At 30.1% G+C, this 25,249-nt stretch overlaps 3 protein-coding genes across 3 annotated transcripts; 2 read left to right on the plus strand and 1 right to left on the minus strand.

Moving 5' to 3' along the window:
• Window positions 1-4,656: 4,656 nt before the first annotated feature.
• On the minus strand, window positions 4,657-6,442 carry LOC135953922 (uncharacterized). The gene is made up of 6 exons (XM_065503956.1): window positions 6,220-6,442; window positions 5,805-6,164; window positions 5,596-5,737; window positions 5,343-5,518; window positions 5,112-5,277; window positions 4,657-5,042 (listed from the first exon to the last, which is right to left on the minus strand). Exons 1-6 carry the CDS (start codon window positions 6,322-6,324, stop codon window positions 4,657-4,659), a joined length of 1,335 nt encoding a protein of 444 aa, XP_065360028.1. The 5' UTR covers window positions 6,325-6,442.
• Window positions 6,443-7,999: 1,557 nt separating this feature from the next.
• On the plus strand, window positions 8,000-11,134 carry Cpr65Az (Cuticular protein 65Az). The gene is made up of 4 exons (XM_065503958.1): window positions 8,000-8,008; window positions 8,073-8,322; window positions 8,383-8,480; window positions 10,814-11,134. The coding sequence occupies exons 1-4, from the start codon at window positions 8,000-8,002 to the stop codon at window positions 11,132-11,134; spliced, it is 678 nt and encodes a 225-aa protein (XP_065360030.1).
• Window positions 11,135-15,626: 4,492 nt separating this feature from the next.
• Cpr65Ay (Cuticular protein 65Ay) lies at window positions 15,627-16,346 on the plus strand. Its single transcript, XM_065505351.1, has 3 exons — window positions 15,627-15,744; window positions 15,807-15,895; window positions 15,955-16,346. Exons 1-3 carry the CDS (start codon window positions 15,730-15,732, stop codon window positions 16,208-16,210), a joined length of 360 nt encoding a protein of 119 aa, XP_065361423.1. The 5' UTR covers window positions 15,627-15,729; the 3' UTR covers window positions 16,211-16,346.
• Window positions 16,347-25,249: the final 8,903 nt, after the last annotated feature.

Genomic DNA, 25,249 nt, shown 5'->3' on the forward strand with positions numbered 1-25,249 from the left:
TGGATAATTTTTACTGGAAAGTACGCGAACACACTTATTGTTACCAACATTTCCATCTATAGAATCTTCTTCTTATAAATAATATTGATACCACGCGGTTATTAACATTGTTTATGAGTATGACAACAGTTACTGTGAATCAGTTTTAAAAGCTTTGGGTAATCATTGTAGAAATATATAATACTGGAATTTGCTAGAAGATGGAGCGGATTCAGCAACTTTTGCTGAGGATTCAGAAACTTGTGTTTTTAAAGGGCGTAATATAATTATGTGTATTAAAAGATAATGAATTTCTTAGGAATAAAAGAATCCAAAGAAAACCAAACAAGAAATAGTTTTCCTAGAACAAAATACAGCTGTTCCATCAGTTTCTTTAGAGAATGTTCCAGAGTATCTAGGAATATCTGAAATAGTCAAGTCATGAGGTGTTGTGCATTACTATGCCAACATGAGGTGTTGTGCATTACTATGTTTATTTTGATTTTAAAATGTATCTATGTACGAGTATTATTAACTAAATCTTTGTATAATTATGTATGATTTATACATACAACACCAAGTAAGTATGTACATTAAAAGCATACAATTTTATTAGCAGTTTTACACTTAATCTATAATTTACTACGCTGCTTTAGAAATGCTACACAAAAAGCTGTAGTAAGTTTGTTAAGTTTACATGAAATGTTGATGTTGTTATTCCGTTTGTAACACATCAAAATATTGGCCATAGATCCGTAAACATTATTAATATAGCTATGTTCGTTCATTTGTGTATCGATATGGCCTAGAGGGAAGGACTTAGGGCTATGAAATTTTCTCCAAATATCCAAAACTCTATTTATCAGAATTTTTTGGAAAATGGGCAAAATCGGTCAATTAGAACAAATTGTCCGTCCGACACGATATGGTCTGAACTAGGAGATCTAGAAAACCGGCAAAAATAATTATTTCAAATAGTAACTTCGTGTCCAATAATTAACAAAATAGGGTTGAACAGGTAAAAAGTTTTGAATCAAAATATATGGAAAACATATAAATATTTTGTTAAGAATTAGTGTGCTGATTTTGACCCCCCCCATAACATTTAAATCCTTGAATCTAGAAATGTGAATTTGCTAGTAAAAACAAGTAAGAGAGATATATTCGGCTGTGTCGAATCTTATATACCCTTCACCAAATTATACTTCAAAATAAAATTTTAAATATTTTTAGGTAAACATAAAAATTTTTTTTTTAATTTTTTGGAAAAAAAATGTTTCGAATTTTTTTAATATTTACCGAAAAAAAACTTCTGGTGAAAAAAAAATCGGGTTAAAAAACATTTTTCCGATTTTGACCCATTGTAGGTCCAACTTACTATGGTTTTATATAAGTCATTGCAAAGGTAAAAAATCGAGGTTGTCCTGTTTTTTTCCTCATATCTCAGCCATTTGTGGACCGATTTTGCTGATTTTAAATAGCAAACTTCTCGAAAGCATGTCTGACAGAATTATTGAAGATTTGGATCCCGAAGATATCTGGGGTTTTCAGAAAATTTATTTCAACAGACATACGGACATGGCTTAATCGACTCCGCTATCTATAAGGATCCAGAATATATATACTTTATAGGGTCGGAAATGGAAAATGTACACAGAGAAAACAGTACCTAATAAATACATAGTAAAATAGAACAACATTTATAAGATTTCTCTATGGTTTTTTTTCAAGAAGAAATTCTTATTATTTTTATAAGGAAAACCTTTTTTAAAAAATCAAGAAGAAAACTTACGATTTTTACTAGGCTTTCTTATTGTTTTTTTCAAAAATGTTTTCTTCTTGATTTTACTAGGCTTTCTTATTGCTTTTTTCAAAAAGATTTTCTTCTTGATTTTACTAGGCTTTCTTATTGTTTTTTTCAAAAAGATTTTCTTCTTGATTTTACTAGGCTTTCTTATTGTTTTTTTCAAAAAGATTTTCTTCTTGATTCTGTAAGGCTATCTCTTTGTTTATTTAAATAATACTTCTTGATCTTGTTTGATATTATAATTGAATTTTTATTCATATATTTACTTATTCATATGTTTACTTAGAAATAAAAATTAAGTATTATTAACAGTATATTTTAAAAATATAATAAAATATATTTACTTAGAAAGTAATTTAATATAAAAATAAAAATTTAATATTATTACCAGTATTTTTTTACTCGAATAACTTTAAGTCCATTGTTCAGTAAGTAAAAATGGATAGGTGGACCGTCTAAATCGAGCAAGTCAATGACATGAAATGTTTCTGTTTCATTTCCTATCAAATAAGATTGAAATCTTTGAGAAAAGTTCAGGTTTATAAATTTCTTACCAACCATTTTTATATTGTCTTCTTTGCATAAAAAGTCGACAATTTCATAAATATTTAGGGTATCGTCTTTAGTTACAGTGACTATATAATTAACTTTAAACGTTTTTCCACGAAAAACTATTTTATTCGTTCTTTTATACAAATGAAGATCGGTGAAATTTACTGAATACTTAACTGGTTTAATATTCTTCACTTCTTCAAAATAGAATTCATGCTGAAAGAATTCGTTATTCAAAATGAAATTTGCAAATCTTAGAGAGGACTTTATAGCTAAGGTTAGTGGGACATTTGTTCTAGAAGTAATGTTACGTACATATTGCTTGTGCAATTGATGTTCAGCCTCGAACCTAAATGACCATAAATATTTAAGAGGACCTAACTTTTTAATTATTGTAGGATAATGGACAAGATTGTGGTATTTTGGTTTCAAATGTTCTTTAAATAACTCTTGATACATTTCATTATGTTGTTTAATTAACAATTCCAAGTTATTTAAGGTTGTATCATTGTAATTCGGTAATAGCAAAAGATCAAGCAATTTAACAAACAAAATTAAGAATTTATTTACCATATCCTCAGGATCTACTAGATCCCCTATCATTAAAAGAATGAGATGGAAAAATGTTTTCATCTGCTTTGCGTTCATTTTAAAAGTAGCGTTATCTATATGATGTTTCTGAATGGGTGGACTTATATTTCCAATTTCAGTTTCACCGTACTGAAACATCTGCTTTCTATAATTTAAGGTATCTATACAAAAATTTTTTTTGGTATAAATAAAATAATTTAAAATTTGCGAGAGATTGTATTTACAAACTCCAAGAAATATATCGTGCATTATATCACACGCAATATTATCAGTAATATGAAAACATGGCAAGGAATTGAAAATTGACACATTTTTTATACCAGTAATATCTGGACTATTTAATAAAACATCGCTATTATAATTACTTATATTGCGCAAAGAAGAAGGAACTTGAAAGCAATCAGTACGAGTGTGATGTTTGTTCCTCTTGCATACCCTACAAAAATAATTTGCTGAAAACGAACTGACATAACCTAATGCAGTATTAAGGCCAAGATTATCACCTAATATTTGTGCCAACTTAAAAAACAATCTATAATTAGTTCCATCTACATTGATTTCTAAGCCATCAACTTCTAATGTCTTCAATATTTTTATAAGGGGAGTTAGAGAAATAGTGATTCCATTATCACGTAAATCTTTACTTTTTATAAATCCTGCAACAAATACATTTGCAAGTTTACTTATTTGAAAGTGTGGTACGATTGGAAAACTGTAGTATATGCCACAAATTTTTTGTTGTCCGGACTTTGAACCCAAAGGGTCATTTACTTCAAAATCGTCAAGATACAAAAATAATGGAAATGTTTCATTGAATTTACCCTTGTTTGAATTTTGCCAGAAATCGCCATTAATAAAATGTGAATAAGAACTACTTTTTAAATATTGTGTAATATTTAGAAGCGATGCTTTAAGAACTCCTTTGCTTTCAAAATATTTTTTTATTTGAAAAGGAATGTCTTCAAGCGTAATTTCTGTTTTTGCTGATGTCAAAGTGGGATTGTTGTTTACAACGACTTCAGAAAGTTCTTCGCTAAGAATATATTTTTGTGGGTGTTTATAGAGATTAAGATTTTCTAGTTTTTTTAAAAAATTGTATTCACTATTTACACTAGAGAATGGCTTAGAAAATGCATTGATGGCTTCGACTAGCGAAGAATTCCCATCATCGATTTTAAGAGATGTTGTTATGAAATTATAAACTGGTGTTGTGATACACTGTGTAACTGAATTTTGAATATCAATTATGTCCTTACGAGAAAAATTTTTGTTAGAGTGAAGCTTTAATAGAAATGATATTATTGATTCTTGATAGGAAGAAGTGAAGTTTTATACAAGTTGCATTTGATTGTCAGAAAATGTATTAGATTCAGAATTCGTCAAAGCTGGTACATTTGGTAAAAGTTGTAGTTGATTTTCAGAAATTGCTTCAGTTTCACAACTCGAAAGTGATGAGTTAACAAATTGTTTACTATGTTTTTTTAAATGGTTCTGGTATCTATATATATTAAGAAAAATCTGATCGCAGTTTTGTTGAACGCATCGAAATTCATATATTGCTGGTGTCCCATGAATTGATTTTAAATGTTTTATAAGATCATTTGAAGTTGAATAACTTTTTGTACAAATAAAGCAAGCAAGTAAAGTCATTTTTGAAAAAACGAATGTAATATTACTGTAATTTGCTTAATAAATTTGCAACAGAAGAAAAATCCTCAGACTTCAAATCAAAAAAAATACTGCTCTAAAAATGACCATACTTGCTTGCTTTTCGGGGAATATTCAGTATTAAAAACGTAGGATAACTTTATAATAATGTCTATACATTTCATGTAAGAAGGACACTTCCACTTTAGGCCATCACAAAATACGAAAAAATCAGAGATTTTGGAAAAATCTGGTCCAACAACCATTACTCTTGGCTGAAGTCTTTCTTTTCTTTCTGCATACATTTCAACAATTTGCAGGATTCTTGGTTCAATATCATTAAGAGTTGGTACTAAAGTGACGAAGTCTGTTTGAGCATCGGCTATCGAAGGCTTATGTTCTTTATTAAGACGTTGTGGCTGTAACAAAGCGTGAAGCAGTATTGTACATATACAATACTTACAATCTGAATAGAATTATAAAAATTAGTAAATGCGAAATTTTACATATGTCAATATTTGAAAGAATATTTTACCTTTATTAATATTTTCATTCCGTAGATATTGTAGGTATAATTCTCTTGATGCACGGTCTTTAATTTCATTGTCAAAGACTTTAACCAACTTTTTATAAAAAGTTTCCAACTTTAGGAATAACTTATTTACTTTGTCTGGGCACAAAAAATCAAAATCTATATCGACCTTTTCAAAACAAAGTAGATATTAAAAGTTAAGTTAAATCAGAACAAATAAATTTCAATACTTACAAGATCATAACCCAAGAAATCATTGTATCGTGGCCATTCTTTAAAAATATTCGTCAAAGAACTGGCATTTTTTATCTCATCCATTCTAATTTTCCTTGTTTCCCTCCAGAATGAAAGTACCTGATCCCTTGGACTGCAATTGTGCTGCAGCCAGCACTTTTGCTCGAAATATTTATCTTTGAGGGAGAAAGATAGATGTTTAAAGATTTACATACATATCTATATTACTTTAAGAAATTTTATATATCCATACCGCTATCAAAATCTTTAAAAGTTTCCTCCACAGTACTGCCACTATAGTCATCGAATTTTCCTTTTTCAACATTAGTCCATCGAGAAAATAATTTTCCTGTTGGATTTTTCTTCCCGTCTTTCCGTTTCAAAAAGTATGTTTCCTAGAATAGCCAAAACTGTTAATAAAAATATATGTACATTAAATAAAATTTCTTTCAGATTTCTTACCGGTTTTTCTTTAGGAAATACATCACAGATAGCATAAGACCATTGCTGCATTTCTGCGTATGTTAATTTGGATCTTGTGCCAATATATTTCTCAATAATACAGTGCACTAAAGTCTTCTGATTTTTTGAGTCAAGATAATTATTTTTTTCATTAAAAGTTAGTACTAGCTGTCCTTTCACGGTATTTCTAAGGAGGTTTGTAAGGCTAGTACCACATATAGAATTGTCTCCTGACGTTTGTGTACTGAGTGGGCAGTCAGAATATCCTGAGTTACTGAGTTTCTCTGAAATTTTTTCCAACCAATCCAATATCCGACTATTTGCCGATAAAGTTTCTTTTTCACATATGAACGGTAGGTTCTGAAAAGATGCCTAAATTAAAATATTTTTTTTATGAACATTATTTTGCACGAACAATATTTCTTCTCCATTCCCTTAGGCCTGCTTTAAATTTAATCAACTCCCCAGTATATTGTTTGTCCAGTTTCTTGAATAAATTTTCAACGTCTTCAATTTCCATTTTTTTTAATATGGTTGTTGATGTAATTCCAAAATTTAAAAGAATGTCACACGTTTCATCACATAGTTCCCAGGATTTATAAATTGGAAAAATGTCTATATTTTCCGTTAAGCTTTTGTGATCTCCCATTATTCAAATTATTATTGTTTATGTTTTTTTATGTATTTTTTTTTTGTTGACATTACATTCAAATGTAACACTTTTCAATAAATAAACAAAAATAATTTTTAATTATTTAAACCACATCCACTGTCAATAATTCAATTTTTTATTTAAATTTAATTACATTTTTTAGAAAAATTGTTTTATTATCTCTTTCCACTTCTTTACTTGTCACTTGTCAACTTTCAACTTTGTGTTGATTTGTATGCATTCATGAAATAACAAGCCAGCTAGTATAATCAAGAAGATATTCTTATTAACAAATTCAATAAGATAATTTGCACATGATCAAATAGAAACCTAATAAAATCAGTAAGAATACCTAATAAAAAACAGCTTATTAAGTAGCCTAATGAAATCTATAAGAAGTACCTATTGGAAAAAAATTATTATTTAGACTAATGAAATTAATAAGAAATTCTTTTTTCATGCAATTCATAAGAAAACCTAATAGAATCAAAAAGTTGTTCTCTATGGATTGTGTTTTTGTTGCCAAAAATTACGGAATTTGAGTAAAAACATTGTAAATAACAAGCTTTTCTTCTTAATTTTATGTGTTTTACTTATTGAAAAAATTAAAAAGATTTATACCATGAAAATAATAAGGAATCTCTTTAAAAAAATCTTCGTTTCTTTCTGCCGGAATACTCCTCACCCCAAAAGCGTTTCATAGAGAACATCTTCTTGATTCTACTAGGCAGTTTTCGCTCTGTGTAGGTGAAGGGTATACAAATTAAATTAACCAAATCGGGTTAACCAGATAAATGTTTTTACGCACAAAAATCGGTGACCATATTATATTTGGTGAAGGGTATATACGATTATATACTCTTACTTATTGTTAGATGCTACTTTTGTGATTGCCCTCGTACATATGCGTATTGCTTAAATCGAATAGGGTGGTTGGTAGGTATTACGTTTGTATGTCTGTAGTCGTCATGTTAATTCAGTGAAGTGAGCCTGCACTAATAACAACATTAGAAACTTGTCTTACGAGCAAAATGAGTATGAGCACAACTAGTGTTTGATGTTGCGCGCTTAGTTAAATCCCACAGCTGACGATTTCTCACACGATTCTTTAAGCTTCTTGTATTGCCAAAAAAAACACACACACACACAAAATTACACAAAAAATTAAAATGAGTTAAGAAGAACAGCAATCGTATGGTAAAAAAAAAAACAAAATAATAATTTGTATTTTTGTTAATTTAACTTACTATACAAATGTATATTTATGTATCAATTGTCTAGCTGTTTTAGTTACAAAATTAAAATGTATGAAAAATCAATATAAATCTGCATTGATTTTGAACCAAAAACGTGAGGTCATTTTGTATTTCTCAAATAGTTGAAGACTGCAGCACCCAACTGCACTTAGATACACTATAACGTTAACATTTATAAAAAGGAATTGATTTGTTGCAGGCAAATCAGTTCATCATCTTAGTTAGACTTTTAAAGAAGTTATACGTGTATTAAACTGTTATTTTCGGTTTTTAGTTGTTACAATAGAATGAAATTGGTAAATTTGTGTTTTTTGGAAATATTAAATTTGTGTTACATTAATCTGTAATTCTTTATGGCAGATTTATTTAATTATATTATCTATAACATGGATTGAAGCTAAACCGGCTGGTTATCCTAGAGGAGGACCACCAGCACCTCCACCAAAGCCTAGACCACCGCCGCCAAGGCCTCCACCACCTAGACCGCCCCCAAGACCTGCTCCCAAGCCACCTGCACCTCCACAACCAACTTATTTGCCACCAAATAATGGTGGCGGTGGAGGTGGTCCTCCCCCAGGCAATACTTATTTACCGCCTGGTGGTGGTGGCGGTTTTGGAAATGGCGGTGGAGGTGGTCGTCCAGGCAATACTTATTTACCACCTGCTGGAGGAGGTGGTGGCGGAAATGGAGGAGGGGGAGGAGGCGGCGGTCCCGTTATACCTATTATAAAAATGGAATCGAAAATTAATACAGATGGATCATATATGGTAAGTCTACACGTACTTGTGTGACTTTTCAGAATGACTGGCAGAAAGAATGGATTTTGAAATCCTGTGGAGAAAGGATCAGAATATTGAGCCACAGGGTAATTATAATTTTGGCCACTTTGAACAATTCCAACGGGTCGTGAATTGAAGTCATAGTAAAACTTTGCAAGCTGATGAATGTATGTGACAGATTTTCATAGAATTTCAACAAAAAAAATACCTGTTATACACTATCATCTCCATCATATCGAGCCCTTAGCGCCAAATTATCGTAAGCGACAAAACACAAATTTTACAGGAGAAGGTTTTTTTCGATTATTTTGAAATTTATACATAGAATTAAAAATTTTATGATGCGATATATTATAATTTCGTTCAAGCTATTTGTCTATTTTTCAAAAATATTTATAACTTTTGACAATTAAAAATTCATGGATACTTACTTTATTGAAAAATATTACAAAAAATATTTTTTATTGAATTTTTGCATAGATACAAATTTTTCGAATTGAAATAAAATATTTATTTATGAATAGTTTTTAATTAAATTTCACAGTTATGTAAAATTTTCTATTTAAAATGGAAAAATAAAAACGAATTTTGAAATTTATTATCAGCAATCCCGCAATTCCCAAAAAAGTATTGAAAAATCCCAAAAATGGAAATTTTTAGTTTTTTGGCTATAATATCCATACCAGGGTCGGAGTTATCGGAATCCTTTACAAAATAATTAAAAGCATATTGGGCCATCTAAAATCGCTTATTATATTTTGATATCGAATATGCGATTTGATAAATTTTGCCCTAAAGTTAAATTTTACATAAAAAATAGGTGTTTTTTGAATGGACCTGGCCCCCTCGGTAACAAAAATTTTTAATTTTTTTTCATTTAGAATATTTTATGAAAACTTAGCTTTGATAAAGTATAAATTCCTTATACATCCTCTTAGAAAGTTTTTGCGATAACTTAAAAAGAAAAAAAAGTTATTTTTTTCCCAAAAAATTAGCGAAAAATCGGCTTTTAAAAATTTTTTAAATTCAAATGCATATAACTTTGGACTTAGTCATTATTTTTAAATAGTTCTTTTCTTATTTGACACATACGTATGTTTTTAGTCCAATGAAGGAAAACTGGAGAAAATCGGAAAATATTTGGTACGCTGTTATCAAAAAACTGGAGTAGATTGGGTAAAAATGTTGAAAATTTAACTTTCAAATGCGAATATCTCCTAAGCTATGAGAGACAATTGATAGCTATGACTTCATTTCATGTGTGTAATTTTTATGAAATCGGAACACAAACGAAGAAATAGGATAATTTTAAAAATGTAATATACCCGAGCTGTCCTACTTTGAGGACCTTTGGTCGCGCCTCTGGTAGGCTCATGAGTTCCATGTTCAAAGCTTAAACTCGACAACACTTCTACCTTGCGCATGTGAAATTTCATTCAAAACAATCTAACTATTTAGAAGTTACAGATTTATTTCTATACAACTGTGTGTCGCTTACGATAAAATTCGTTTACTGTAAAATGTAAACATTGACTTACGATAAAATCTTACTCCCTATAATTTTGAAGTTATTAACAATTTTAATATTCTGAGAACGCTAAAACATCAGTCGGACCATAAAATTTTAATTTTTGCAATAAAAAAAAAATTTAGAAAATGTCGCTTACGATAATTTGGCGCTAAGGGCTCGATATGTATGTATGTCCGACGAATTTGTATGATGACGTTTCAACGGGATGATAGCGAACATTTTGTGCTGGATTCTTACCAACATCTACGACGAATTAATTATGTCTGTCCGTCTTAAAATTCTAACACTAAAATAAGTTTTTCTTAAGACACGATAGCCATTTTGTTCCATACGCCGATACTAGTTCGGGCTAATAGCACTATGCTACACCAAAAGTAGGTAGGTATCATTAATTTCCTAATAAGAAAATACTAAAAGAATAACGATATTCATAAAGTTACAATATCCTTTTTTTAAAATAAATATATTTTACCTTTCAAACAGGAGAGACTGCTTGAAAATCGGTTGTAAAGTGGCTGTGTTTCGGTTGTTAAAGTTTCAAAATACGATGTTTTACGATTTTTTCCTACAAATGCATTCGTGTTCTTTTTTATTGAAAAAAACATAGCTGACATTATTTTGCTTTAGTTGGGGAGATTACTGACTTTAAACTACCGTAGCATAGAATTTCCTTATATGTGGATCGACAATGGACCATACTTTTTATACAGAATTTTTTTTTTCAATTCAACAAAATATGAAATGAAATTTTTTAATACCAACTTTCTTTTCTTATGAATTTTTTTAATAGTACGAATATGAAACTGGCAATGGCATCAATGTGGATGAGAATGGCTATTTAAAGAATGCCGGTGGCGGCGATGATGAAGCTCAAGTAGCAGAGGGCTCATTTTCTTTCACCAGTCCCGAAGGCGAAACCTTTGTGGTCACTTATATAGCCGATGAAAATGGTTTCCAACCGTCAGGCGATCATTTACCCACGCCCCCACCTATACCAATAGAAATACAAGAAGCTTTAGATAAAATAGCAGCTGGTGGTGGTCATCCGGATGATGGTGGTGGCGGCGGAGGAGGCGGTGGAGGTGGCGGCAATGGTGGTTATGTTTATTAAAAACCCCTATCTGGTCACAAATATTGACACTTTATTTTAATGCTACAAAAAGAAATGACATCAATGCCCTACAAAAAATAATTTGTGTTAGAAATTAAGTTTATATTTTGTTAAGAATGCTCGACTTTTTTATATTTAAATTGAAAACAAACAAATAAATTATGATTTAAGTCTTTGAATCAGTTGTGTATTGTTTTGTTAGAATTGGAACAGAAAATCTAGCTGTTGAAAGTTTTATTATTATATAAACACTGACTGTAAAGCTAATAGTTAGGTAGTAGGTTTTATTATTATAATGACTGTTTAAATCAAACAGAATTAGTTTTAGTAGTTGTTGTATACAGTTTGAGTTTACAGTGTGAGTTTTTTATTGGGCTGAGACGAATCTTAAATACCCTGCCTGCACCTAGAGCTACAATTACACACAGCTTCAAAAGTAAGTAAACACCACAAATTATTTGATTCTTTTTTAAGATAATGAAAATCCTAAAATTTATATATCGATTAAAATTTAAAAAAATCGGTTTGCTGGGCTGAATAATAGATTCGGTTCTGAAAAAAAGATTTAATGATTTCCATAATCTTAAATGAAATCAAAAAATTCATTGGGAGCTGTTTACTCACTCAGTAAAATAACAATTCTAGCTACTACAACATTCTTCAGACCAGCTATTTAATGATTTTTTATTTCTTATTTTCTAAATAATTTTTAAACTAAAGATTTTCTAGGAACTTGGAACGAGTTCCTAGAAAAAAAGTGGATATTAATCTGTAATTTCTAAATAGTTAGTCCGATTTTAATAAAAGTTTTAAAATTGAAATTTGTGGGTTGAGATCAGTATATGCCAAATTAAAAACAATCCCAATTCTCCGATTTAAATTATTTAATTATATATATTTATTTGCAAATGAAATATCTAAATTGGTACTGCATACTTTAGGGCGAATAAAAAACATGTCCGAGTTTTACCCGAAATTTTTAATTTTTTTTTCCTTTACAAACCATCTCCTGAAAGTTTCGAATCGAATAAAAAAAAATCAGCCAAATCGCTCCAGCAGTTCTCACGTGATGGCATTACATACATACATGGACCATTTCATTTTTATATATATAGATGATATATTTCTAATAGATTTTACCTAATAGTTTACCAGAAATTAGCATTTGAAAATTAAGATTAAATTTTTTGAATTATCCATGTCTGGATTTTAGTAGTAGCGGGTCCAAATAACTCCATATTTTTAAAAATTGTTATTTCTTGAATTAACAACATTTTTAAGACATCTAAAAATATAATTGTTTGAAAATCTATTCTGAGACAAATTTTAGATTTAGCATTTAAAAGTAAAAAATTTAAAAAGTTGAGCTTTGACGAATTATCTATGAAATTGCGAGGTTTAATTATAAGGTTTACATGGACGAACGGGCATACGGACATCGCTTAATCCTAAGCATATTGGTATAGTTTAAGGTGGGTAATAACGTTACAAACATCAGCACTAATACAATATACCTTCCCCACTGTGGTGGTGTAGGGTATAATTAAGGCATGTTTTTTGTATTACTCAGTATGTTTTATTGGCTTTCAAAATGTTTAGCTTTAATTTTGAAACCTTTGTATAATATAAATTTATTCAAAGTATAGGCCATTGTTAGCTTTGACCTTTCCTGGCAACATGTGTATTCCGGGCCAAAAGAACTGCTCATCTTTTTAGGCCCAGAACGAATCAAGCCAATAGTGGATACTCTGTTCCAAAGTGAAGCGTATCCCAGAGAGAGCGTTCTGCATCCATCGAAACAAACTGTAGTCGGACGGGGCATGGTATGGACTATAAAGAGGGTGAGGAAAAACCAACCAGTTCATTCTAAATACTTATTAACAGGTATTGCAACATGTAGCTGAGCGTTGTCATGATGGAGTATTACGGTTTCATGTCTGGCCGCATATTCTGGTAATTTTTCGTCCAATGCTCTCTTAAAACGAATCAGTTGCGTTCGGTACAGGTTCCCTGTGCTGGTCTGGTCAGATTTCAGCAGTTCATAATAGATAGAACCCTTTTGCTTCCATCAAATACAGATAATTACCTTAGGGCTATGGATATTTGGCTTTGGTGTCGATTCGGTTGGTTGGCCGGGCTTCACATACGATCTCATACGCTTCGGGTTATCGTAATGCATCCATTTCTTATAGCAAGTAATGATTCGATGCAAAAATTATTTTCTTTTATAGCGTTCAAGCATCATTTCGGTCATTCAAAATCGCCTTTCAAGGTCTCTTGTGTTGTACTGATTTTGGATGAATCCAGCTGAAATTGCTGATTGAGTAGCTCCCAATGATTTTGCAAGCTCTTATTGAGTTTGACAACTATTTTCATGGAGTAATGCCTACAATTCTTAGCCTCCAATTATTTGTCTCGGTGTCAAAATCACCACATCTGAACCGCACAAACCACCTCTCGCTCATTGATACCGAGGCAACACATTCACCATAAGCTTTGCTGAGCAATCGGTGCGCTTCAGCGGCACTTTTTTTCAAATTAAAGAAGTAAATCAAAACTTCCCGCATTCGATGCTTTGTTGGCATAAAATTCGACATTTTCAAAATTGTATTAAAATCAATATACCATTTTTTGTCAGTTCTATTTATGGGTTAAACTTTCTTTCTACTGCACATATTTGGCTGATTTTCAATACCAAATTGCTTAGGATAATTAACAATAAACATTCTGAATTAATCATATTAATTTGACTTTTGGGAGAATCCTTATTAAAACGGACAGAAAACTGCTATTTTCGGATTTGACATCTTCGATTTTAATGAATTTCACAACACATATTACGGTTCCAAAGGGTTCCTGAAATCTATGACTATTTCATTGGAGAACCTTTTCATTTCAAAAATATTGCGATTTGAAAATAGAAATTTTTTTTAAAATTGTCTAAAATTATATACACATAACTGCCCATAACTTTGAAGCTACTCAAGGTCCAACATATTTTTTGATTCCATTTTAAAGGCAAAGATATTGTCCTTAAAATGGTGTGAATAAAATTGGTTACTTCCAAAAGGTTAAAGGTCAAATTTCAATGTATATATTTCAACGTAAAAAAATATTAAAGATCGCGGTGTTAAAAATTAATAAAGAACACGGTATGAGGACATATAAACTCTCTATTATATTCGTGCAAAAAAATATCGATGAAGTTATAAAAACGTTATTAAAAGTATTTTTTTCATATAAATTCATACAAAAATTTAAGCAAATAGAAAACCGAACACAGTTGACTCAATTTCAATTTATGTGGTAAAACACAGGTGTTTAAATTTTTATATAAATTTATATGAAAAAACGTACTTTTAATAACGTTTTTATGTATAACTCCTGAACTAATCGAGTCTCCATTTTTGCACGAATATAGTAGAGAGTTTAGGTGTCCTCATAACAGTTTCTTTTTGAATTTTTAACACCGCGATCTTTGATATTTTTTACATTGAAATATATACTTTGAAATTTGACCTTTAACCTTTTGGACAATATCTTTGCCTTTAAAATGGAATCAAAAATTATGTTTGACTTTGAGTACCTTTCAATTTTTCAATTTTCAAATCGCGATATTTTCACAACGTAATGAGGTTCCATTGAAAAAGTCACTGATATAAGAAACATGTTGCATATACTATGTATGTGGTAAATTTCATTAAAATCGGAGATGGTAAATCCGACTGCTGTCCGCTTTGACATGGATCTTCCCTTTTGTATTTTAGAAGTTAGCGTGTTTTACAGTCATTGTGCAAACGATTTAAAAGTTCATCAGAACTTTTAATGAATTGGGTAGGAATCAAAGTAGAAGAATATTCCTCCTACGACAACACTGCATTAAATTTATTTTATTTGTTGTAGTTTTTCATAAATTCCTACCGTAAATTGAGATTTTTCACTGGACGTTCTATTCTGTTTATTTTTATTTTGAAGGTTTTAAAATATCAAATAACTGTTTTGTTTGACGCCACAGGGACTGTTCAGTTATGAAAGTACATACTTTTCTATTGCAGTCAACTTGTTTGATTAAGTCATGATTAAATTGATTCAATTAAAAGAAAATAAAAATGTTGACTCTATCGCTATTCTGAAGAAGAAAAAAAACATAAACAATAACTTCTATATGTATTCGGTTTTACAGTTTCTCTTTGAACAAATTAAACATTCACCTAATCTGGTGGTTATATAAAAGCAAACTCTTTGGGTTTGTTTTCTTATTCAAATATTCTAAGAAACCACAAACAGAATTTGTCATACATACAAAGAAATTATGACGTCATTATTTTTAAAAATATCTGCTTAAACGAAATTCTGTTCGAACAACAACAAAGTTGCTATTTTTTTTGCGATGAAACAACAAAACAAGCCCAAAAATATTTAAGATTAAATCAAATACAAATAACAGAAAAAAGAATCAACTTATTTATGTATCTTCTACATGGAGTATTCAAATCAGTTGTATTTTGAAAACGTTACAGTAAATACGCACATTTCTTAAAAAGCGGGGTGTTTATTTTGGAATTTGGGAGACAAGAAATCTGGAATACAACAAAATGAGAGTTTTAATAGTGCGTAAATAATTATTTAAAACCAATTTTACAATTCCTAATTATGTACATTTTATTTACAGTTAACAATTTGTGTGGCAATTATACAAATTCAAGCTGTTCAGATGGCGGCAATTGAATCAGAAGATGGAGAAACTTCTTTACACTTTGAGTATGATTAAACAAATAATTAATTAAGACCTTTTCAATAACTTCCATTACAATTTTTAGTTACAAAACTGAAAATGGCCAACAACGTGTAGAAGATGTAAAATATGACAATAAAAAGCCCTTGTCAAAGTCTTCAGCTGATAGCAAGCAATCCGATGATGTTACCATGAAACCGGTGGAATTCAAGGGTGGTTATAGTTTTATATCGGCCGATGGTTATGAATACACCGTTAAATACAAGGCCAATAAAAATGGTTTCCAACCTTATGTTACGGCCCATAAATTAAAGAATCCCCCTGCAGCGACCACTTCATAAATTCTTTATCCATTACACACCGGTATTAGTTTTTAAGTTTTTTTTTTTTGCTGGTTTTTAGTTGTAAAAAGACATCAAATAAAAATTGTGATAAATATTAAAAGAAAATGAAATATAAACATGAAAAAACATACAACTACAGAGACATTTACATATGTATTTAAATATTTATGTAGTAGATACAAAAAAATTCTTAATTAATGTGAGTGTTTAATTAATTACCAAAAATTCTATGTTCTTTTGTTAAAGAAAAGACTATTTTAAAAAATGATGGAATGAAGCTGGTTTTTATGTGATTCTAGAAATTTGCCATCATCATCATCAACTAAGAACTTTATTAATAACATTTTAAAAACATTAAAGAAAAAGCTTGTTATTGGTTGTGTGCTTTAGCGAGCAGTTAAACTCAGGCAATTATTTGGAAATATTTTTTAAAGAAATTATCAGAAAACACTAAAACGCCAGTCTCGTTATGCGTTATTTGAAATTTAATGATTCCGAACGAATCCGAAACAAATCAAAACTATCTTAATTTTCAAGCCATATATTATACAGTGGGGGAGCTCAAAAAACGGATATAGTAATTCATCATGTGTATCCATCAGTATATGGGCAATTCCATGACATCGTACGTGACTTTTGTACGCCTATAGAGTGGAGTAGATTTTGCAAAAATAAGAGTATCTTAAAAAAAAATAATAAGTTCTTTCGAAACATTGTTCTCCAAAATATCCAGCGAAATAAGCGTATATCGTACGTGACATAAAACGGAATTACAGTAAGGCCTCGATTATCCGTGATTCAATTATCCGGCAACATCAATTATCCGTGAAAGAAAAAGAAACAAATTTTGGATCGATTTCAACTTTTTTGCATCGATTAACCGTAATTACCGTAATTACCTCAATTATCCGGGATTATAAGCAACATTTTTTTCGATTACTTTTGAACAACAAACACAATGTAAATAAAATGTAAAAGAGGAATTCCCCATTCGAAACTGAAACCAAAGTAGATTTCGTAGTTTTTGAATGGTTCTGGAATGATCGAACTCCAATTTCTGGATTAATAGTGAATGAAAAGGCTAAAATATTCCACTCAAAATTAAACAAAAACGCGACATGGAATTCACAAACTTAGGACAAAAATCTTCAGCTGATTATATAGCTGCCACAATTCATATCAATAGAATAGAATAACTCAGAAATGAACGATTTATACAATTTTCCAAACCAAATGTGACGTATTTGATCCAACCGATGGATCAGGGTGCAATATGGAGCTTTAAATGTCATTATCGAAAAACTATAGTGCAAAAACTATTCACGTCGATCAATAGATAAGAATTTAAGAAAGCGTTTAACATCAAGAAAGCACTGTTGTCAATTAATAATGCTTGGAAAGCTGTTACTTCTGCAGTTTTGAAAAATGCGTAGAATAACTTACTCTGTCCAGAAAATGAAATGCTGTGGGCATATGTCCGAAATTTAATAAAATCCTTATATTATTTAAACATGTACATAAAATCCTTTAAAAAACTACTCAAAATTGGTACTCAATTAACCGGGAAAATTGATTATCCAGAATGTTTTCGGTCCCGACCAATACTGATAACCGAGGTTCCACTGTAATTTTGAAGTACATGTAGAAATATGCGAAAATGAGCGTATCTTGAGAGGCGTTATGTTTTATTTTAATTTCTTACACTAAACCAAAAATTTTTCCTTTACAATTCGTCATATTAAAATAAAAACAATCATCGGATGATCTTATAGTAAAACAATATACTATATTCTGTAAATATATGTACAGTGACTCAAACGCAAAATCCGACAAGAGTTTGTCTGATATAAATGTGCTCTAAACATAAAAGGATGTACCAAAAAAAATGTTTTTTTCTCTTCTATTTACATTCCACATACCTATATCTCTAAAAAATAACAAAAACTAAAATTTGCATAACTCAAACTGTAAACTTTTGCATAAAAACCAAAATAACTCAATTTCTTGCGCCAAACACAAAATCGGACAGAGTAAAATAGGTATTCAAAAGTGGGCGATAAATATTTAGTTGCATATCCTTTGTTGTCTCGAATGACCTGTAATCGCCTTTGAATCGATTTTACTATGTTTTGGCATACTTCCGGCTCTATTGAGGTCCAGTTTCCAGTAAGGACTATTTTATCTGAACTAACGTGTTAAATTTTATTTGATGCACTCTCTAGCTAATTCCTTCCAAAGATGCTCAATTACATTAAAGTCTGTGCTCTGCGCAGGAGTTTCTATAAGTTTGGGACAGTTATGGATCATCCAAATATTTGCAACACTTGATGTGAGCTTGGGATCGTAGTCTTGATAAATGGAAAAGATGTTTTCTGTACCCACATTTTTCGTACTTTGCTCTAAATTTTGCTTCAAAATGTTGAGGTAGACAAATTTATAAATAAATAAAGAATTGTTACAATTTTTAAACTAAGTACTTGACGCCTTTATGTAAAATTCAAAAGAATCCGGTTTATTTAAATAATGTAGAAAATATATGTTTTAGCGCATGTTATTTTCATTATCTGTTCTTTAGTTAAAGAAAGGCAATGTGTGTTACGAATTTGTAGTATAATTTTTCCGCCTGAAAGTATGTGAAGAAATTTGTTTTCAAAAAAAATTATTTGTGAAAGCTGCAGCAGCAAGTGGCAACACCGGTCAGACGCCACTGCGGCTGACATCAGCAAACCTATTTTTTTTATATGAAGTTTTTACGATCTAAATTTGGGTAGTCATGAGCCAATTAGTCCCCATAAGAAATGCACGGTGTGTGTGTGTATTTGTGTGTGTGTCATTCTCCGGATGACACCAACATGAGGTTGGTGTCATCCGGTGAATGGCCAGATCTGTTCAATTTATTTTCCCTCAACATACAGAAATCGCGATAACCACAATTTCATGCATTTGTTTTGTATGAAAATATTAGTAGTATGCAAATAGACAAACTCCAAACATTTCCTTATACTGTTATTTAATCCTTCTCTAGCAAAAAACTTTTATAATTGATGTGTGCCGTAGGCAATAGTTAAAGCACAGGTCATCATCACTAGGCAGCAACACCATATACCATGTACACCATGTCTGCACACTACATCAATAAAGTTAGCTGTATAGACTGCATCGATAGCAAAATGAATGGCAAAACTTGGAAAATAAAATGAAATCATCATATTAGCAAGAATATACTAGCACACACACCTCCAAATTGTTGATTTTGCAATTCAAGTTCTCCTAATATTTTATGAAAGTAGATAAATTCATATTAGTGAGTATAAAAGGTAATATATTATTAGGCTTCTACTTAAGGAGACCTTCAATGGGTTCATTATAAATCACTTTAACGGCAAAAACTGACAATAAATTATTATCTGCCATTAAACAAAACCAACCAGCAATATCTTCTAATACATCATGGAATTGTACACAACTTTTGTGGAGTTAGAACATACTCATCTTCGTTCTCGCACGTTCTCGGCCAATGATCGCTTCAAACGAATCAGTTGCATTCTGTACAGGTTTCCTGTGATTGACTGGTCAGATTTCAGTAGATCATAATATATATGACACTTTTGCTCCCACCAAATACAGAGAATTTGGTGGAGTCGATTCGGCTACTTGGTTGCGCTTCACATACGATCTCTTACTATTCGGGTTATCGTAATGGATCCGTTTTTCATCGCAAGTAATGATTCGGTGCAAAAATGATTTCCTTTTATAGCGTTCAAGCATCATTTCGGACATGCTAAATCGTATTTCAAGGTCTCTCGGCTTCAATTTCCCTGCTTTTGGGTGATTCCTGGTGATTGCAAACGTTTTGAAATTACAACTTGTGTAGCTCCCAAGGAGTTTTCAAGCTCTTTTTGATTTTGACAACAAACTTCATGGAGTAATGGCTCTAATTTTTTTTGGGTGGCCTTTGTCTTCCGTGTCAAAATGACCTCTTGTGAACCCCACAAACCATCTCTCGCACGTTGAAACCGATGGAACACATTCACCATAAGCTTTGGTGAGCAATCGGTGTGCGTCGGCAGCATGTTTGTTCAAATTAAAGAAGTAAAGCAAAACTTCCCGCAAAGGACGATTCGTTGGCACAAAATTCGAAATTGTGCCAAATTGTTTACACTATAATATTCAACAACTAAGTGAGAATAAATACCTTTCAAAATAACATTTAGGTTATTAAAAACAAAAACTGCGTTCAAAAGATACGCCATCTATTGTAAATCTCGCAGTCATACAACTATAAAAAAGTTGATTTCCATGATCTTGTAGTCCATCATCAACTGGATTTTCGAGAATCTAAATGCGAAAACTTAATTCGTATAAGGTTTTACTTTGATTCATCAATGTTTTCTCGTAAAATCAAAATCATTAATTTCAATTTTAAATTATATAAAATTTGTTATTGATTTGTCTTTATGTGTGAAAACCAGTTACTAACTCATAATCAACTAACTTTGGCATAGTGTAGCGTGTAGTACGCTAAACAAAAAATACAGATGGTCGATTGTACGTGTTTTTTAATCTTGTCTTAACCATATAGTTTCATCTTATAAGTCGCTTACAAAATACCTTATTGTCTGGCAAATTATAATGAATTTATTTTGCTTTATCGCCAGATAAATAAATACTTAATCTATTCAAATTGCAAGTAGTGTTTTCAATAAGTTTCTATTACTTGTATTTTATTTTTTAAGATAAATTTTTGTTACCATTGCCATTACATATTCCTCAAAAGGTAGCAAATAACGACAGTGGTAAGCTTCTTGTGGTTTTGAGTAGGGTTCTATAAGTCGATTGTTCGATTGTTCGAACAATCGACTTTTTCCTGAAAAAAGTCGAAAAGTCGAAATCGACTTTTTGGTCGGAAAAAAGTGGAACAATCGATTACGTTATCTCAAAAGTCGAAAATGATCGATAAAAGTCGAATAGTCGATTAAGTCGAATATTTAGATTGTTAAAAAAATATTTAATTGCAATATTATACTAAAACTAAAAAAAAATTAAAACATTATTTAAAGAATTTGTTATAATTATTTTTAAGCGAATTGTAAATCCAAAGACTTTTATAAATAAAATGAATAAATAAATAAATATATATGTAAATAATAGATAAATGTTTATAAAATAAAGCTTTTTTCTACACAAAATTCTTCTAACTATTATCACCTTGATAAATTTCATTTTTATTGCTAAACATTAAAAAAGGCGCATCAATGAATGTAGAAACCATGTATTTTTTACAAGAAATGGTAAAAAGTCAAAAAAAGTCGATTAACTAAAAAGTCGAAAGTTCGAAAAGTCGACTTTTTAAAAAACGGAAAAAGTCGAAAAGTCGACTTTTTGTTTCAGCTATAGAACCCTAGTTTTGAGCCTGTACAGTGATGTATATTGTTGATCTTATTGACTCAAATTGAAAGGCAACAATATTGCAATAATTCTAATTACTGTAGAGAGTAATTCACAGGCATATTAGTTAATTTTACACATCATTAACACAAAATACGTTTTTATTGACTTAATTTTTAATAGTAAACAATACATTTTCAAACGACTTCATTTAATAAAATATCTAAAACAACATAATTTAAATAAAAGCCAACTATTGATTAATTACTATGCATAACATAAGATTACAATGGAAATAGACAATGGACTATCAGCAGTAACCGGCTTTGGAAATAAAACAAACTTTATTTATTTAAAACTTGTTGGGATTTTTGACAACGGAAAATAATTTGTATTGCACACAAGTGTGTAGTGATTGAGAGAAAAGAAAAGATTCCAATAAATAAAAGTTTTAGGCAAATTTTGTGCACGCTACCAATAAAAATACTGAAAAAACTGGATAATCATTTGATCTGTGGGGCTATGCTGAACTGGGAAAGGCGAGAGCTATAGAATAGACACATAGAACGGAAGGAGAGAGAAATATCAATGGAAAAATTTAGGTTTATTACAAAAGACTTATGTTTTGGCTCTCAGTTACCTATCTAGTTGTCATCTATTGAGAGAGTTCTGATTTTTACATGTCATTAATTTTTTAAACAAAAAAGGAAAATTTTTTCTCACAATTAAAAACCAAAAAATAAAACTGTCTTATTGACCAAGTTGATTTTAAAAATTATTTCTTTATTTTTGTCACATATGCACTGATCGATGTAACTGTCAGTAGCGTATTACTATTATAAAGCAATGGCAACAAGAAAAGAAACGCATTGATAAATAGTCACGATGATGAGTGGTAAAAAAAAACTAAAAAAAAAAACAAATTATGTTCAGCATGCTGATTTGTTTAAAATGCAAACAAAACTAAAGAAATAAGAAAAATAACAAAACACACACAAAATAAACTTTAAGGTTTTTATTAATCAAATAAAATTCATTGGAAACAGTATTAAACAAACTACAGCTGCAGACATATTGAACTCATTTTTTGTAATCAAAGTAATTTTGTGTTAGATTTTCATATTAAAAACAACAATAAAAAAGTACAAATAACAAATTAATAATAAAATAAGTGGGGCTAAACTCCTGTTGTAAAAGTTTTGAATTCTTTAAACGGAAACTAGTATTGAAAAAAGCACAATGAAATATCTAACAATTATAGTAAGTTTTGAAGCACATGTTTATTTGTTTGCCAAATTTAAATTTTAAATAATTCTATTAAAAACAGTTCATGTTATTTGCAATAAGCAACACCTGTTACTCCCTGTATCCCACAAATAATTATGGACAACAACCACAACAGCAGCTATTACAACAAGATCTACTACAACAACAGCAGCAACTATTGCAACAACAGCAACAGCTCCTACAGCAGCAACAACAACAACAAGGTCAAGGCCAACAAGACAGAGTTACAAATTTAAATATTATTTTACCAAAGGCAGTAATAGACGATTTTGAATATATACCCACAGTGCAGGGCTACAGATTTAGGTAAAATTCAATCAAAATTAATTTTCTTATTTTCATATTAATATGTTTATTTTTAATTAGCTATCAATTACCTGGTGGTTCCAGACGCGAGGAAAATGCTTTTATAACTGGTCTTCGCATGGATGACTATTCTCGTTTGGATAGTAAAACCACAGATTTTACAGCCGTTGGAGTGGGTGGTAGACCTAAAATGAAATTGAAAAATCGTAAACTATCACCTGGTTCATTGAAATCCTTATCTGGTTAATTATTATCATTATTTTTATTAATTGTTGTTATAATTTTAAGTTATTTTAATTATATTGTATTATATATATGAATTTATTATTATTACTCTTTATTATATATTGTAATACACAAGATTATTGTGCTATACCTTATTGTAAATTAGCATATGTTGCATTTTATGTTAAGTTTTTTTTTCTTTACAAAAACATAAACAGTTTGTTGCTAAATATTTATTTTTGTATTTTCTTTTTAAGTAGTACAAAGGTGTCATTTGGTGTTAATTTACAAATAAAATATGTATGCATGTATGTAAAACACGCATCAAAAACTAATAAATCATTAAACAAAATATTTGTTAATTGTCTGTAATCATGACATTTTTAGGTGGCGAAAACAAAAGACTGAATCAACAAACCTGATGACAAAAAAAAATACAAAAAAATACAAGACACATTAACATTATTATTTACAGCATACTTTTAGGCCGTTATAAATAGCAAGTTACTAAGTTGTTTACTTTTTATAAACATGAATAATATGATTATGTTGGTTAACTATTCGAGTTTATTTATTATTTTCATTCGAATAAAAGTTCGATTGTTCGATTGTAGAAATTAGTATTCGAATGATTTTCAAAACCATATTATATATTTTTAACAAGTAAGACAGTATGGTCAGTCAAGCCCGACCATGTAATACCCTACACTAAGTAAATGATCAAAAATATTTCTTTCAAAATTTTTATTTTCGTAAATGATTGGAACTATGACCAATTATGGATCGATCGCCATGAAATTAGCCCGCGTGATTTATGTCTATATGAAAGTTATTTTTTTGGAACGAGTACCCTCTACTTTTTTTTATATATAGGCCATTAATGTGTCTCAGGCCACTTGAACAAGAAATGTATGAACAAAATTAACGTATTTTGAGAACTATTAAAATAAAAGCTAATTTTTACTTAAAATATATCCATATTTACTTGTATGTGAGTTTTTGTCTTCGTAGGTTACCGTTATCCTATTCCCAGGTATAACCAAAAAAAAAATATTTTTTTTAACGACAATTTCAAATTTTTAAAAATTTTGTTAAACAAATTTCAGAATTTTTTGATTTGATTATCACATTGGGATTTATTGAGAACATAATAGGGAATTAAAATATGAAAAAAGTATGACAAAACCTCTTATAGTCCATATTTTGATGAATGAGCCGAATTTTCTTACTATGATGAATTTAAGTAAAAGCTATTAAGAATATTATAGTCCAGGTATTTCTAAATATAGTCTGACAGTTTTACTAAAATCGGAAAACGTTAACCCTTAAATCGTGAAGGTCAAAGGTAAATTTTTTCAATATTTATAATTTCTCGTGGAAAGATAGCGAAATGTTAAATATTTTAGGGCCGATTTTGATGAAACTTAAGAAAAATATAACATGAAGTCCAATATTTATAATAACTGCACAAAAATTAAAATTAACCCTTAGGTTAGGTTAGGTTCCATTGGTAGCCACTCTTCAAGCAGCTCACTTGGGTCCATTCAAAACTGATCCCGTTGTGATACCCAGGGGGTAACATCTTGGTATTAATTATACGTCCGTTGTTTCCAGGCTAAACCAACCAGATTCTCTGATGAAAGAGTAGATTCGTCTAAGACTTATCATTGATAGCTCATCTAAGCATGATAGGAAAATATTTTTAACAAAATTTAAAAAATTTAAAAAAAAAAATTTCGAATTCAAAAAGCTAAATGAAGATTAAAAGTGCGAAATTTCAGCAGTTTTACCAATTAATGGTTAGCGTGTCTATTTCATAATATTTAATTT

Source organism: Calliphora vicina, chromosome 3 (assembly GCF_958450345.1).
Source record: "Calliphora vicina chromosome 3, idCalVici1.1, whole genome shotgun sequence".
Lineage (NCBI taxonomy): Eukaryota > Metazoa > Arthropoda > Insecta > Diptera > Calliphoridae > Calliphora > Calliphora vicina.